Source organism: Ranitomeya variabilis, chromosome 1, assembly GCF_051348905.1.
Source record: "Ranitomeya variabilis isolate aRanVar5 chromosome 1, aRanVar5.hap1, whole genome shotgun sequence".
Taxonomy (NCBI): domain Eukaryota; kingdom Metazoa; phylum Chordata; class Amphibia; order Anura; family Dendrobatidae; genus Ranitomeya; species Ranitomeya variabilis.
In genome coordinates, this window is record NC_135232.1 from 250,549,970 (window position 1) to 250,567,528 (window position 17,559).

The window sequence follows — 17,559 nt, forward strand, 5'->3', positions numbered from 1 at the left end:
CCAGCGGTGTCATAAATCTCTGTAGTATGTGCTGCAGATCTAGCAGTTCTCTGAATGCTGAGCTGTGTATAACCCCACCCACACTGCTGATTGGCAGCTTTCTGTGTACACTGTGCATAGGCAGAAAGCTGCCAATCTCTGGTGGGGGTGGAGTTGTACAAAGCTCATAAATATGGAGGACTACATGGCTGCAAGTTTACTAGTCCTCTAGTGATAATCTGCTGATAAAACCGTGATTTCATCAAAGCTACTGAAAGCAGCCCTGTAAGTGACACATCGCTCTTTCTCTACATCATGCTGCTCTCCGATCAAAATAGCAAAACCTGGTGACGAAAATAAAAATTAAAAGGTCATTCCTAACTTGACATACCTTGCTGATGGTTGAGGGTCCTACTGCTGGGACCCGCGCCAACCACAGGCACAAGGTTCTGAAATGCCCTGCCATAATCTAGTGGTGCGTGCATATAATTCGCACCAATTCTTTGTCTATGGGAGTTAGCCAAGTACAGTGCACGACTATTTCCAGCAGACCCATAGACAATGAAGGGGGCAGTGGTGCTCATTAGCGGCCACCTATTAATTCCAGTGAGGCATTCCTGACCCTTGTTTTTAGAATTGGTGCGGATCACAGTAGTTGGACCCACATCTATCTTCCAGTTTTCAGAAAAACTAGGTTGGTCCTAGAAAGTAGGAAAGAGTATGGAGGCAAGTTATTGAGTCCTAAACATACAGTGCCTACAAGTAGTATTCAACCCCCTGCAGATTTAGCAGGTTTACACATTTGGAATTAACTTGGCATTGTGACATTTGGACTGTAGATCAGCCTGGAAGTGTGAAATGCACTGCAGCAAAAAAGAATGTTATTTCTTTGCTTATTTTTTTTTTTAAATTGGGAAAAGTATTTTCAGAGGGTCATTTATTATTCAACCCCTCAACCCACCAGAATTCTGTTTGGTTCCCCTAAAGTATTAAGAAGTAGTTCAGGCACAAAGAACAATGAGCTTCACATGTTTGGATTAATTATCTCTTTTTCCAGTCTTTTCTGACTATTTAAGACCCTCCCCAAACTTGTGAACAGCACTCATACATGGTCAACATGGGAAAGACAAAGGAGCATTCCAAGGCCATCAGAGACAAGATCGTGGAGGGTCACAAGGCTGGCAAGGGGTACAAAACCCTTTCCAAGGAGTTGGACCTACCTGTCTCCACTGTTGGGAGCATCATCCGGAAGTGGAAGGCTTATGGAACTACTGTTAGCCTTCCACGGCCTGGACAGCCTTTGAAAGTTTCCTCCCGTGCCAAGGCCAGGCTTGTCAGAAGAGTCAAGGCTAACCCAAGGACAACAAGGAAGGAGCTCCGGGAAAATCTCATGGCAGTGGGGACATTGGTTTCAGTCAATACCATAAGTAACGTACTCCACCGCAATGGTCTCCGTTCCAGACGAGCCCGTAAGGTACCTTTACTTTCAAAGCGTCATGTCAAGGCTCGTCTACAGTTTGCTCATGATCACTTGGAGGACTCTGAGACTGACTGGTTCAAGGTTCTCTGGTCTGATGAGACCAAGATCGAGATCTTTGGTGCCAACCACACACGTGACGTTTGGAGACTGGATGGCACTGCATACGACCCCAAGAATACCATCCCTACAGTCAAGCATGGTGGTGGCAGCATCATGCTGTGGGGCTGTTTCTCAGCCAAGGGGCCTGGCCATCTGGTCCGCATCCATGGGAAGATGGATAGCACGGCCTACCTGGAGATTTTGGCCAAGAACCTCCGCTCCTCCATCAAGGATCTTAAGATGGGTCGTCATTTCATCTTCCAACAAGACAACGACCCAAAGCACACAGCCAAGAAAACGAAGGCCTGGTTCAAGAGGCAAAAAATCAAGGTGTTGCAGTGGCCTAGTCAGTCTCCTGACCTTAACCCAATTGAAAACTTGTGGAAGGAGCTCAAGATTAAAGTCCACATGAGACACCCAAAGAACCTAGATAACTTGGAGAAGATCTGCATGGAGGAGTGGGCCAAGATAACTCCAGAGACCTGTGCCGGCCTGATCAGGTCTTATAAAAGACGATTATTAGCTGTAATTGCAAACAAAGGTTATTCCACAAAATATTAAACCTAGGGGTTGAATAATAATTGACCCACACTTTTATGTTGAAAATTTATAAAAATTTAACTGAGCAACAAAACTTTTTGGTTTGTAAGATTTATGCATCTGTTAATAAATCCTGCTCTTGTTTGAAGTTTGAAGGCTCTAACTTATTTGCATCTTATTAAATCTGCTAAATCTGCAGGGGGTTGAATACTACTTGTAGGCACTGTATGTACATGATCTGCTGAAAAGGGTTTTTCTGGTGCTGCTCCTCTCAGTATTGGAAGATGGCGTCATCCACATCGGGAGCTGAGCAGCACCAAAGCTGTAAGACATATGCTACCATTGAACCTGATTGTAGGTCTGATGATTCACACACATGCGCCTCCTCTTTATACCATGCGTGCCACGAAGGATGTGTGTAGTGCAAATGATTCACTTTGTTAGAGTGTAATCTATGAATACTTCATATATCTCCTCTTTTTCACTCTTCAGAGTATATCCCCATTTGAGTTTCCCAGGGGAACCAGTTCTCAAAATCTTGTGACGCTTCTCACTCACCAAGGAGTGATCATCCCACCAACCAGAAACAAGACCCTTCCGGACCTAAAGAATATAGGGCAATACCAGTGCCAGCAAACTGGCATGGGTATGCGTCCTGTGGAGGAAATGAAGGGGCCTTTTGGCAGGTAATTATGTTACTGTATTGTTCCTTGCTGTCACTATGGGCTGTTATGTACACTATACACAGTATATAAGTTTACTGTTTTAATTGGAGCTGTGTTACATGTTTACTACATCCCCTCCCTTCAGTTATGAGATGACACGAGCATTCCTTGTTCATATAAAATGCCCAGAGGCCGTGCACTAGAACTCTAGCGCCAGCTATTGGTGGGTAGCAATCCTAAAAGTCAGTGCCAAGCCTTGCCACATGATTTAGGATAAAATCCAAACCAGACACTCCGTTTGCAGACATGTGTTGTTTCGGAGGAAGGGCAAACATCCAGAAACAACACGTCATGTTGCAAGGCTCGTTATAGGGTCGGTATTAACTTTTAGTGGAATCTGTGGCCACTTCCATTCATATTAGATGGCCGACAGGTCCAACCACAATCAGCAAGCTCAGCCAATGTACACCTAATGTGTATGGCTACTTTACCTTTGTTTCCCCCCTGCCCGTAATTACCCTTTTATTGCTTCCATAAATGTGCTTGTGTACAGCTGAGATCATTATCGTTTGGACAGCTATATATAGTTGTATAATGTGTTTATACGGGTCCTTATCATCCCTCTCAAGTATGTTTAGCATTGGGTTAATAGAGTAGAAAATAGCCTTTTAGTCCTAGAGCAAACACCAATTGCCCCTTCATATCAGGTTATGATCAGACTGTGTCAATGTTCTCCTATAAAGACTTTGGTCGGATTTCGAGAAGGTTGACCTAGAAAAGGGTTCTCTGGTCTTTGCTGAGTAATCAGGAGGTGTTGATAAGCTGTTGGCCTTGCCTATTTCTAGCGGGGGATTGTGCTGAATTTACATTAGGAACCCCAATGGGGACAGTGATGTCTTGCATGTTTGGGAATGTTGGGCCGCGTCAACACATGCGAGGATTGCTTGTTTGTTAGGGAATCTCCGAATGTGTAGAGGCTGTGTCTAACATTCCCAAATCATGCAGCCGCAGGGACTTGACCATAATATACGAACACTCCCTGATGCTCTGATAACACCTGAGCATGCTCAGATAACACATAATCCGGGCACGTTCTCTCATCACTAACCACTAACTGTGAAAAGAGCCAGATTCCCAGCTGCCCTATGGCCTGAGTGCATTTTGTCCGTCCCCCTGCTCACTTTGTTCTCTCGTCTGGGTCCCTGCAGGTCTCTCAGCACTGGCAGACTCACAGATCTCCTGCTGAAAGCAGCATTTGGGACTCAGGCTCCCGACATTGGCAGCACAGAGAGCCTCAACACAGAGAAACCAATGGAGATAGCAGGTGAGTGTCCCTTTCCTTCTCCAACCCCATATCCTACTCCTTTCTTGGGGTGATACATTTCATGTCTTTTATCTGTAGTGGTGCAAAATCCGTCCTCTTGTGACCTTGTGGTCACTGAAATAATGTCCAGACCCTGACAGTCCTTTTATACCGTGCTCAGACCCCAGTGCCATTAGTGCCATCCATCAGTGCCGTTAGTGGTGATCCAGTAGCTCCGCAAATATTCTCTTATATCATTTTGAAAAGAGAAAATAAGAACATTGTTGCATTGGTCAAACTCTGTTTTACAAGTTACCCATTTGCTTTCTCAACACAAGAATCCGCTGTCGGCCAGTGATGTAATATTCTACTATTCCTGTATATAACTAGTGTCACAGAACCACATAGTGGTCAGCCTGTAATAATGGGGACGGTATAAATGCAGTGCTCCGTTAGGTGGGTGCAGCACATCTGACATTTCTATTTGGAACTGAATGAGAATGAGGGACGTGCTCTAAACTGAAAAAGCGTTTGTGTGTTTTGTTAGTTTCATAGATGGGGTTGTTATTTGCAACCTCACACCGACTAAACATCCCCAGGTCCTTAACTACCTCCGTGCTCTCCTCATTGCGGCTGCACACTCTGTCCGTTCTGTATATCATTCATTTAATATTGTGGGCTTCATTTTTTTCAACTGCTTTTCTCAATGTCTGTATTTTCCAGGAGATTTGTGGGTCCATATGTCTTTTGATTGCTTTTAATTGACATACGTATAGTATAAATATAATAAAATGGATAGCTACATAAATAGTTATTACTACCATTTAATATTTTTAAAGTAACTATGTAATTCAATAACTATTCAGTGGGGATTCACTCTCTCAGGTAGGCATTAGGTAGCGTTCACACAGGCAATGCGGTTTAGCTCAAACAGGTGCGGTTTTATTGCTTTCATAAACCTCCAGGGGATTCAAAACCGAAAACAACTTCTTCTGGGCACAAAGGTATCACAGCAAACAAAAACAGTTCATTTAATAGGGCACATATGTCAGTGCAGGCTCACCCAATTACAATCCTTTCTCCCGGAGTAGACTTCATACACAGAAGAGTCCCGATCCCACCAGTCTTAATATCCCCATTTAACCCAAGCTCCAGCTTCCAGTGCGAGGCAGAAGTGTTCAACTCTGGACACAGTACACACTGAACATGCTGCAGCCTCCACATGGTTTTCTGCAGCTCCAACACACAGACTGCTCAGCTTTCCTAGCTGACCCATGCAGCCACCATTCAGAGATAGACCCCAACACGTCCCTCTTCCAGCTACTGCTCACATTTTGGCTGGTCACTTACCAGCAGAATACTTGATTCTGCTCAACATCTAACAGACAGACACCCCTAGTAAACAGAGGCCCTGGTTCTAGTAATAAAAGCAAGGCAGGTGCATCTAATGAAGACCTGCAGTGCTAGGATTTAACCCTGTCCTACCTGGCTTTGCTACAATGTATATAATGTAGTACATAGTTACCTAATAAATATATTAATAAATATGTATGTAACTATCCACTTTATTATATTTACAATACTTATGTCATGTCAATAGCATTAATGCATTTTTAATTATATCTGTTTAATAATATTTGTACCATATATCTGTCAAATAGCAATGATTTAAACTATTTTGCTGTTTAGCTCCCTTAATTGGTTATGGAGGGAACCTGCACTGTGGGGCACAAGCTTCAGTCAGTCCCGCTCCCGTCATTTTCACTGTGGGTTCTCCACCAGATGGCATGACCCCTCCGCAGACAACACGCACGCGATTCTTCTCAGGTAATTTGGACAGATTGTGTATTATTGTACTATGTTATGTTTTCATGCATTTTTACAGTGCATCCTTACTACTTTGTCCTCTCAGTGGGATCATCCAGCTCTCAGAGCTCGGCTGGCTCATACACTGGAAGACATCTTGTAGTTGGCGCCGGTGGGGAAACATTTGAAGCCCCGTCAAGCCTTAGATACGCGTTCCCTGACACTGGGATGGCAAATGCTGAAGGCATTGTGATGTTTGAAGTGCCTGAGCTTCCTGAAGAGACGCTGATGGAGGTAAGATGGGTGAGCTGGTCTGGTAAGATTATAATGGTTGTGTGTTTGGTGGAGAAGCAGGAGAAGGTCAGTACAGCCATTTTCATGGAGAACACACAGTATCCCAATATAGTTTTCATCCTTCCTCTCTATATTAATAGTCATGTTTCCTGCACACACCCTTCTAGAGCAACTGACCTCAGAAGTGGACAGGATCAGGCCACCAGAAATTCACAAACAAGCTACAATGGAAGCGTGCCATGTTATTCCAGATTCATGGGAAATATGAGTGTGTGACGCCGTGCCCAGTTCCAGAGCTCAGTCTGTGTGAGGAGCAATCATTAGGTCATGTTTGGTCAGGTGCACCCACGTCCACTGTGTAAATGTCGGCCCTTCACTTCATAAGTGCTTATTATGGGACTCTGTAGAATCAGAGGCACTTGTGGTTACAGTCAGTGCTTTTCCACTTTATTCGGGTCAGAACTCTGAGGAAAAATGCTTTTATTTCTGCTTTGCGGTTATCCAGTAATTCAGAGGAGCAATGATTACTAAAATCTTGTGACGCTCACAGAAACTTTCTTCTTCCTGTACGATAAGCATTTCAGAATGGCAGATGTCAGGGGCGGCCGTTGTGCTGTCCATTAACTTCATAGTTTTCCATTGTAGTGTGTGAGAAATGAGCGTCATCTTTCCTGAGCCATGCTATCAGTGCAATAACATGATTCCATTTCACGTTTTGAGTCTGATATGTGATTTATGACCTGCCATTTTCACATTATAAACACTATTCAGACTGTGTGGTTATGACTTTATTCAGTGTGGGAAATCTTCCAAATCATCTCATTTTATTTTGAGGATAGTGAAATTTTCTTTTAAATGGAAATAGTCATTGCGTTTATTGGATTTAGTTATTTTAAAGGCAATCTGTCACTAGGTTTTTGCCAACTTATCTAACAGCAGCATAATGTAGAGACCCAGACACTGATTACAGCAATGTGACACTTACTCGGCTCTCAGATGGGATACAAAAACCTGAAGACAGATTCCCTTTTAGGCTATGACTACATGAGACATTGAAATTGTAGTTTCCCATTGCGACATTGCATCTAATGGCTTTTCATGTTGTTGCTTTGTGACCTAACGCAACAGTGGTATGTAACCATTTGGGCACCCCTGGTCAAATGACTGTTATTGTGAACAGTTGAGCAAGTTGAAGATGAAATTATCTCTCTAAAAGGCCTAAAGTTAAAATGACATATTTCCTTTGTATTTTAAGCAAATATATAGTAATTTTTTACATTTTAGCATTCCGAAAAGCAAGATGAGCCGATGCAAAAGCTTCGGCACCCTTGGAGATTTCTGTGCTCAGATACCTTTGACCAAGGTTTCATACCTTAATTAGCTTGATAGGGGTATGGCTTGTTCACTATCATCATTATGAAAGGCCAGGTCATGCAAATCCCAGCTTTGTAAAAAAACAAGCCGCCTCTAATCTTGTGCCAAAAAACAGCAGCCATAAGTTCTCTAAGCAGCTGTCTAGCACTCTGAAACTGAACTGTGGGGGTCAAGATAAGGTCTGGAAGACCAAGCAGAATTTCAGTAAGGTCTGCTCATAGGATTACCAAACTCTGGTGTTGTGGTACATTGTTCTATTACTAAAATTAAAAGCAAAGCCACAAAAAGAGGCATACAAAATCGTCAAAAAATGCAAGAATTAATACTGCTAGAAAGGGCAGTAGTATTTCGGGGGAGGGCATAAAATACAAAGGAAATGTGTCATCTATAACTTTAGGCCTTTTAGAGATCACTCCATCTTCAACTTGATCAACTGTTCACAATAAAAGTAATTTTGGTGTATATATATATATATATATATATATATATATATATATATATATATATACATACATACATACATACATACATACATACATACATACATACATACATATATACATGTATATGTATGTACACATATCTTGCTCATAAATTAATCTACTTTTAGTTAGCCGTTAATCTATTCTTTAGATCTGCATGATTCCTTCTTATTCTACCATTTACCTGTAATATTCCACTTGTCTCTGCAGCAAGAGCATACAGACTCGCTCCGCAGCCTGCGATTCACGCTTGCCTTTGCACATTCTGTTATGGAAATCGCCAGTCTCAAAGGCGGGTCTGCGGACGTGAGTGCGTCTGTGACATCCGAGTACCAAATGCAGGAGAGTGTTGTGGCGGATCAGATTAGCCTGCTAAGCCGAGAGTGGAGGTAAGCCTGTCTGCTACAAGTGATAAGTCCACAGCTGTAATATCCAGACAGGGGGATTAATCATGAATAGGTTATTAGGACATTACCATGAATGTAATCCTCCCGACCTCATGAAGTTCAGACAGACACAATTAGACCCTTAAGGATCGCTTTACAAGTATTATTTGAATCTTATTACTTTGATGGAAATCGGTGAATTAGGAAAAAATATAACTTAGCCTAAAACAAGAAGCAACTGTGCCCAAGATGATACAAGCTGCTTTTTTCTGTATTTTAAAACGGACCCAGATAAATTCTGCTATTTTGTGCAGTCGATATCTTCCAGTCTTGAAAGTCCTTTTTTTTCCTAATCTTGAACATAAAGCCATATGTTACTCTTGGATATAAGCACGAGTGAATATAACAATTATATGGATGCCAATTTGTGGCAAGCTCATTTGTATGTACTTTCTTGTAGTTACGCAGAACAACTGGTTCTCTATCTCAAAGCAGCAGAACTTCTCTCGAACGGGCTTCAGACGGCCATGGAGCAGGTCAAGAGTGGGAAACTGTGTCTCTCCTCTACAGTCAAACAGGGTAGGCATTCGTGTGCATGACAATGACAAATCCTTAGGTTTATGTCCACAGTTCTTCTGACTGTTGATCCAGTCGATTGACAAATGGAATCAGGAGGGAAGAATTTGCTCTTTTAGGCCACGTTCAGTATTTGGTCAGTTTTTTAGATCACTATTTGTAAGGAGTGGATGAAAAAGACCGAAGTGGTGACGTGTTTCTATTCTACTTTTCCTCTGATTGTTCCATTTCTGGTTTTCTCTTACAAATACTGAAAGTGTGAACGTGGCCTTACAGCAGACTGAATCGTGCATTTTCGTTGTACCTACACCCTTTCCCTTATTCCATTCCTTTGTTAAAGGGAACCTGTCACCCCGTTTTTTCAATATGAGGTAAAAATAGTGTTCAGTAGGGCCTGAGCTGTGCTGGACAATAGTGCCTTTATTATCCCCTGATTCCCCACCTTTGCTGCCAAAATGCCTTAGTAAAGTCGCCGTTTTCGGCTGTGAATCACGCAGGTCTGGTCAAATGGGCGTTGTGAAATTGCTGTTTCTCCCCCACCTCTGCTATTCACAGATCGCGCTTTTTTTGCCGTTGCGCAGTGCATTCGGCTGTTGCGTATGCGCAGTATGTATTGCACAGAGGTTACAGTGAAGAGACTGTAATGCGCAGGCGCGAACCACTTCGCCAACGCCGGGAAGAAAAGCAAGAGGTGGGGGAGAAACAGCGATTTCACAACGCCCACTTGATCAGACCTGCGTGATTGACAGCCGAAAACGGCGACTTTACTAAGGCATTTTGGCAGCAAAGGTGGGGAATCAGGGGATAATAAAGGCACTATTGTACAGCACAGCTCAGGCCCTATTGAACACTATTTTTACCTCATATTGAAAAAACGGGGTGACAGGTTCCCTTTAAACTTGATGGACATGTGCCTTTTCTCAATCGTACTAACCATGTAATAATATTATGGTCCACAAAGCTTCCCCTGTGTCCCACACATGACGGGCAATGCTACAGAAGACTGTCTGGAGAAATGTACAAATATCCAATATCTGCACATTCCTGACGCCATTACTTTAGTATAGCTGCCAGGTAGATCCATCGCTACTCATCTCCGGGTAGACCAGGCTGCAGATTACAGTTACAAATCCAATGAATCGGATCATTTCACTGATGTCTTGGAAGAATCTGTTCAGCTTCATAGACAATAGATGACCATTGCTGACATATCCTGAAGTCTATGACCGCTTCAGACATAGGTTCCTAATATATAACAAGATGGACAAATTGTACAATTTCTGACTTACTAGAATACAATCATGTCTCCGGCACGTAGATAATGATAGCTATGTGAGATCTCTGTTGAGTTTTTTTTTTTTTGCTTTCTTAGTGGTAAAGAAGCTGAATGATCTGTACAAATCTTGCGTGTCTTCCTGCCATTGCCTGAATGTGCGGCTTCAGAGGTTCTTTGCTGACAAACAGAAGCTCATGGACCGGATCAACAGCATCACCGCGGAAAAGCTGATCTTTAGCTACACAGTCCAGATGGTGAGTGGCAGCGGACATGGGCATTGCATTCAATCTTGAGTTGTCGTCATCATTGAACTAATGAATGAAATCACCGCACTCGCCATCATTCCAATGCATTTACTTAATGACTGCTTATTGCCGATCCAACAATAGCAGAATACTACAGGACTGAAAGAGAAGAAGACATACCAGTAAGACACGTGTTCAGATTTACAGACAAGAACCCTTGTATCAAGTGATGACATACATGGGGGAAGAACCACTGGGAGCCCCACTGATTGCTAGATTGAAGGATCTAAAGGGGGTGTAGTGGCTTTTTCTTAATTTTCGATTCTTCAAGGGGTGTCCACTTTCTCGTAAAAGCGTTAAAAGACCTTCCTAGCAGGATGATTGATGAATTAAATAAAAAAGCAATCCCCGCCATTATTTTTAGTGTGGATACTCACTGATGGCCATCATATAATCACTGATGGCCATCCTCACCAGTTTCTAGACTTCTATTCCGAATCCCTGGATCACACCAAGGTTTGTGTGAGCCAGAAGTCTCTTTTCCAATGAACGCCTATGGAGCCTCCTTCTGACACTGTGTTGGCATTCATTGTAAAAGTGATTTCTCACACATAAGCCCCAGGTTCAGCGAGTTGGAATAGCAGTCATGTGATTCAGAAGAGGACCGGATCGGCACTGGAAGGAGGACGGCCATCGGTGAGTATATAACAAAGTCTATAGAAGACAAATTGTGCACAATTTATTATGGAACCCAAGTGCAAATGTGATTTTTAGCTCCAATTACATGCACTTGTTTTTTTACTTGTCACCCAAAGTGGACAATTCCATTACTTGTGCCACTGTTGACCAAGTGCTGTACTAGGCTTCAGTTCTGCAACTTGGTCCCATATAATTAATTTATAGTTCCTCGTTTGGAGGATGAGGTACTTTCTCCCTAGGTCAGCCTCCCATCACTTCCTACAACGTCTCTGTTCAAACATTGCAAAGGGAGATTTCTTTGCTGGTATTTCCAGTACATAGAGGCTTCTTCTAGTGTCCACCTTTTGCAGCATGCCTTTATAAATCACAAACTTGCATAGAAACTATCATAAACATGTTAGATTTTTAGTTTTTCCCTATTAAACAATATATAGTAATACTGCGATGTTATTACAGGTGCAGTCAGCAGCATTAGATGAAATGTTTCACCATCGAGAAGACTGTGTGCAGAGATATCACAAAGCTCTGCTCCTAATGGATGGATTGCTGAACTTCATGACTGAGCAGGGAGATATAGAGAACATCAACAAATGTAAGTTTACGTAGTTGTGTCTGTTACTGAATGTTAGCTCACTACAGTATATCTGCATATAGTAAAAATCACGGTCTCCTTTAGAGCCCAGCCATAGGAGTGCCGTGCTGACAGGCATGGAGGTCTTCAAAAGCCTCCTGACTATTATAGCAACCCATCAGCATCCTGCGATGACGTGTGTTGTTGGGCTCATGGAATGATGCGCCCCATGCCAGTTAAAGCCACTGTAAGAGTTTAAATGGGGTATCTGGGACTTTACAAAAAAAACAAAAATGTGTCTAAGCATTAACAGGCAGGTAAGCCGTTCTTCCCCAGCACAGAGCAGTCATAGACCGCTCCTGGCTGAGATTCAGAAGCCTCTGCTGACGTCACATCTATGGCTTCTTTTCCGCTCCGCTCTGTCAACAGGGCGGGACTTCCAAGGTCAATCTGATTGCCGATTCCCTGCTGCCTAACTGGGGGAGCCGGCTCTCAATTAGAATGACCTCAGAATTTCCGCCGTTGGGTTAGCAGAGGCAGCTGAATTCCTGGCAGGAGCCCTCTGTGACCACTCTGTGCTGAGAACAAACGGCGCTGAGCACAACAGGCAGGTAAGTTGCAATTACCTGCCTGTTAGTGCTTAGCTAATTTTGTTGTTCTTTGTAAAGTCCCGGATACGCCCTTTAACAGCCGCATTTAACAGGGTAACAAATGCTGGTGGAACTCTACTCCACCCGCAACTGTAAGAGACAGGTCCTGGCTTCATGTCAAAGCCATTATCTGCATGGAATGGATTGGACTGTGAGCCCACTCCATACACCACCTACAGACTTGTCCCAAAACTGCAACAAAGAGCCCAGTAAGTGATACATTTCTGGAATCATGCGGCTCTCGGAGGGTGTAAAACTTGATGACCGATTCCTTTTAAGAATTGTCAGGAATACTGAATACTGGATCACTGTCCTGACACAACTATTTCCTGTTTGACAACTTTTATAGTGCTTTCGTCAGACTCTTAGGTTCCAATTGATTTAATACTGAAGAGGATGAAAAAAAAATATTATTCCCATAATTGCCTCACAATAAATCATCCATAAACTTTTAATGTCTAAGCAACTTCTGCCCCAGCCAGATGCAGGTTTGAAATGACTTGAAAGGTGTTTTTTCACCAGGCACGTAATTATAATGCTGATATATAAACTTGGGCAATTGTAACAGATCGACATCTCCAATATTAGACATAGTAATTGTCACGACTCTGTTGACAGATTTTCCGGGGCCAGGTTCTCCTACCCTGTCCCTAGCGCTAGGGTGCCATAGTTATCCCTGCTGTCCGGATTACTTCTAATGGTGAAGATGCTGGAGCCACTTGCTTTGCTGAACTCCTGAATCTGCACTTATCTGTCCCCTTCTCCACCAAGGGAAGTGGGTAGTAGTAGTGTATGAAAATACACAAACTAGACTAACAAGGGAATATGTACAGGGATAAAGGAAAATACCAATCACACAAATGTGCACTCACAAACAACAGAGTGGAACACTGGAGAGTGAAGGACAGAAAAGAACAAATAGAAGAGGATGAGGAAATGCACACAGACAAATCACCAAGTAGCAGTCTTTAGATAAACACTCCAAATGCCTCCTCAAACAACCAACTACTCCAGTTCCAGAGCCAGGCAGCAAGAACTAACACTGGCACCCCTGATAGCCAGAGGAGAATATATATAGAAGAGGAGAGTGGCCTACACTGAATAGCTGAGACCATCAATGCTGGAAAGCTGTAGCAGCTCTCAACTGAACAGATTAACCCTTGCACTGCTAGCAGAAACCTGCACCGTTTAATATGATGGTGAGGTGCTTTTCTAATCAGTGTGGGAAATCAGATGCTGCAGTCTTCTGACACCTCTCTGTCGTGGTAAACCCATGATAGTAACACGCCTTTTCATATGTATATATATGGTACTTCATCTATGCTGAAATGTGTTTACCTTAAGTTACGGCCCTAAGGCCAGAAGCTGCACTACTGAGATATCTTAGTTGCGGTCAGGTGCGTTGTACATTCAGAAGGTGGCCATAGAAAACGCCATAGTTGAAGTATGAGTAGATCCTTGTCTTTAATCAACATTGTCCTTGCACGCCATGAATGTTTCTGTTCTTTCTTACAGGTAAACTGTGTATAGAACGACGACTGTTTGCACTTCAAGGAAGCATTTGTGCATGAGTCCATGTCCCAGACGTCTTCCGGTTACATTTCCTCTCATTCTGGAAGAAGAGCATTGCCAGCATTGTGTCTAGTCCATTCTTCTCATTTCCTTACCTGGGATGAATCCTATAAAACATTGTTTCTCTCAGTACCTCATGGAAACCCCCCACTACATTTTTCAACATTCTCCTTTGTACATTATTATGACATTATTTCTGGTGAAGAACGCCTGGAGAACACACCATGGAGTTTGTGTTGTAGTAACAGGACGGCACAAGGGAGAAGGTAAAATGTGGCCCCATGCACTCTTTAAGGACATGAGTGGCCAAGAGTGCTTGTAAAGTTTTGAATAACAGCACAGTATGTCGCCTGTGGAGAGTGCCCAGCTTGGTGTAAAAATACGCCCTCGGCAACATATTTCACCCAAGCCAAAATGGAGGCATGATCTGCCTGATGGTACGTGAAGGATAACACTGTTACTCTCAACATAGCCACATAGTCTAACCGAGATGTGGACTAAAAAGCAGCAATGTCCCGGTTTCCTTAATGTTCCTCTCACCAGCTGGCACTGAACATCACAGGGTTCCTCACTGAGTCGTATCTTGCACAAAGCCGTCATTACGTTTTCTGCAGATCTATTAATATTTAGTTTTGCACAGTTGCGAATAATTGAAGCTGTTCCGTAGATTGGATCCTTGCTCTCCTTTACAGAGAACTAATAGTTTATGAATGATGGATATATCTCAACACCATCATCAAGGAGAATTTAAAAAAAAAAAAGTACTGTATTTTATTTGCCAAGGCTCGGAGTAACTTTTGCACAGATTGGAGTTTTTTCATGGACTTTAACCTGCCACAGGCTCTAGACTAACCCAAGGACGTAAAATGAGCTAATTTCCCTAGGTGTTCCCCTTTAGTATTCCATTTCCTTTTGGAACACCTCCTTTTCTCAGTCTGGAGCAGTTTACTGAAGATTTCCTGGGAGTTTAGTGAACAAGTGTATTATGTGGATCAGAAACTGAGAAATGTCCTCATGTAACTGAGGACAGAACTGAGTCCCCTAGTGCAGCATTGAAGAATATCGTTTCTCTGCATGTTCTCTTTATAAACCTGTTTTTCCTTGCACTTTATTCACTTTTAATGAAGATCTGAGAATGCTAACCAAAATGTTTTCTTGAACATACAAAGAGCGTATCATTATTCAAGCGGGCTGGTGTGTTCAGAGGTGGCATAGATGGCGAAACGCTAGGTTATCCGAAGCCAAGGTTACTTCTCTCGTGTTGTTTCCTTTTGTGCTACACTACCAGTGTAAATATGTTAGTGTATATAAAATATATATATATGTATATAATGTAGATTTTACAAAGAATGTAAAATTGCGGTAAGATGTGACTATCACACGTTTGTAACTTTGTCTTCCTATCAATAGTTTTCTTATGTTTGTTCCATTCATATGCAACAGAGAAAATAGTCATGTAGGGTTGCTGCTCCTCCGTGCTTATGTTGACGACTCAGTTCAGACCCAACACATTTGTGTTCGCAAGGTCACTATTGTGGATTTATATGATGCCTATAGAAGAAGGATTATCAACAAGCCCTCTGGGATATTGCCACTTTAATACGCCGATCCATCTGATACAGACAATCCGTTGGTAATAAGGATATGTATCAATGGATTAAGTCCATACTTGCAATATAGGATGCAATATATGGCTGTGATAAGTGCAAAATTGCATTGATAAATGAGCTGGGAATGAATGGACTCAATAACCGAATTTGATGGTGGCAGAAATGGGATCTGATTGGAGCTGCTATTACGAAACAAGAACTCTGCTTAGATTCAGAAGTATTACTCCGCAACTTATGGTTTACAGGTCTGTTGAAGCAGTTGGTCATGTTCAGATAGTATACAATGGAGGTAACTTCACTCTGTATTGTCAATAGACCTGTCTATTAACCCTGATTACAGGTTAAGTAGTATTTATGGTGTTACCTTCGTTTCGGGTTCTGGGACTGCATCTGGGGTTAGTCCTACATAGTAGAGAAATCACTGAGACCTGGTCGTTGTAACAACCTGGGGAGATCATGTTACCACTGCTTCTCCAATTTTACTTCTCAATACTTGAAAATTTATTTAATGCTTTTAGTCGATAAACATTAAGCGCCTTGAGGCCTATCGAGACCTAGGAATTACGGTAATCAGTTTTGTAGAAGCAAAATCTATTTTGCTGTGCTAGGTAGTGTTAGGCCTCTGGCCACAAAGGGTGAAGTAACTGTTTTATTTGCCATTAGCTGGGTTTCATTTTTATCACGTTTTTATGTTGTTTGTAGCATTGATTCAAAGATTTGGTATTTATTGTGTGCTAGCCAAATATACGATAAAGAAAATAAAAAAGGTTAAATAAAAAAAACTGCAGATTTTTCACAATGAAAAGTGCCCTTTTAACCCATTTAGTACCATAATTGAACAGAGTATTGCAAGTGATGCTCTCAATATTATCTACTTAAGGCCAGGGTCACACTTGCATGTGCACTGCGAGAAATTCGGGCATCAATACCCGGAACTGCCGCCAGCACTCGGACTGGAGTGTGCGGCTGCATAGAAATACATGCTGGTCCTGAGTGCCGGCGGCAGTGCCGGGTATTGATGCGCGAGACTCACCCGCAAGTGTGACCCCGGCCTAAGGCTGAAGGTAACTTATTCTGCTTTGTCATGTGTGCTTATGTATGATATGCGAGTGGTCAGATGGAAAAATGTTTTACAAGACTTTGTTTTTAAAGCCTTACTAATTCAGTGCAGGACATTGGGCAAGCGTTTCTGGGGAATAGCTAGTGACTGGCCATTATGCCCACTACTCTTGGTTACACAGTCCAAAGTTGCGCCAAAGGCATACATTTCTGGAGAGACTCTGCTGGATTGAGTCAATCTGACATTTCCACTGTTCTCTTAGAGTGAAAGGGTTAAACTAATGGCGGAAATCTGATATTAGCTAGTTGCACATGTAGAAATAACTTCTCAGTAGGCTTCCCTACTAAATGTGCTTTTTGTATTATGAAAACTTATGTGAAATATGCTGGTTTGGGTGATAAAATACATGGTTGGAGAAATATGATGTGGAATGTCTGCTTTTATAAAAAAAAAAAAATAGTTAAATTGATAGTGTTTGAGACATGATTGTTTTTTGATTTTTCTTCGATTTTTGGTTTTTGTGTGCTGCATTGATTTATTTTATTTGTATACCTTCAATAAGAAAATGTAAAAATAAAAAAAAAAGAAATAAAATCTTTAAAACTTACTGTTCTCGTATTTATTTAAAACAACACAAAGAAAGAACAAATTAAGGCTCGGTCCATAAGTGTTTCTCCCAGCTGAAATTTTGCCGTTAAGGTAGCAGCCGATCAGTGACATCGGTCATGTGACACCGTAGGAGATAATCAGGACCCCAGTGGAGGATTCCTTATAAAGGGGTATACACCTTTTTTGAAGATTTATGGCATTTTCTAGAGATGTGTTATTTACAGTGGTATAGAAAGTATTCGTACCCCTTTAAATTTTTCACTCTTTCTTTCATTGCAGTAAT

General features: G+C 42.1%; 1 protein-coding gene across 1 annotated transcript in view; it reads left to right on the top strand.

Annotated features, from left to right (window-relative positions):
* ULK1 (unc-51 like autophagy activating kinase 1) overlaps nucleotides 1-17,274 on the top strand; it is a 105,205-nt gene extending 87,931 nt beyond the window's left edge. Inside the window, exons 20-28 of the mRNA XM_077293322.1 lie at nucleotides 2,591-2,784; nucleotides 3,972-4,087; nucleotides 5,756-5,893; nucleotides 5,979-6,166; nucleotides 8,233-8,411; nucleotides 8,869-8,987; nucleotides 10,357-10,514; nucleotides 11,661-11,796; nucleotides 13,941-17,274. Of these exons, the coding sequence (XP_077149437.1) occupies nucleotides 2,591-2,784; nucleotides 3,972-4,087; nucleotides 5,756-5,893; nucleotides 5,979-6,166; nucleotides 8,233-8,411; nucleotides 8,869-8,987; nucleotides 10,357-10,514; nucleotides 11,661-11,796; nucleotides 13,941-13,996 (1,284 nt within the window). The 3' untranslated portion in view covers nucleotides 13,997-17,274. The remainder of the gene's footprint in view (nucleotides 1-2,590; nucleotides 2,785-3,971; nucleotides 4,088-5,755; nucleotides 5,894-5,978; nucleotides 6,167-8,232; nucleotides 8,412-8,868; nucleotides 8,988-10,356; nucleotides 10,515-11,660; nucleotides 11,797-13,940) is intronic.
* Nucleotides 17,275-17,559: the final 285 nt, after the last annotated feature.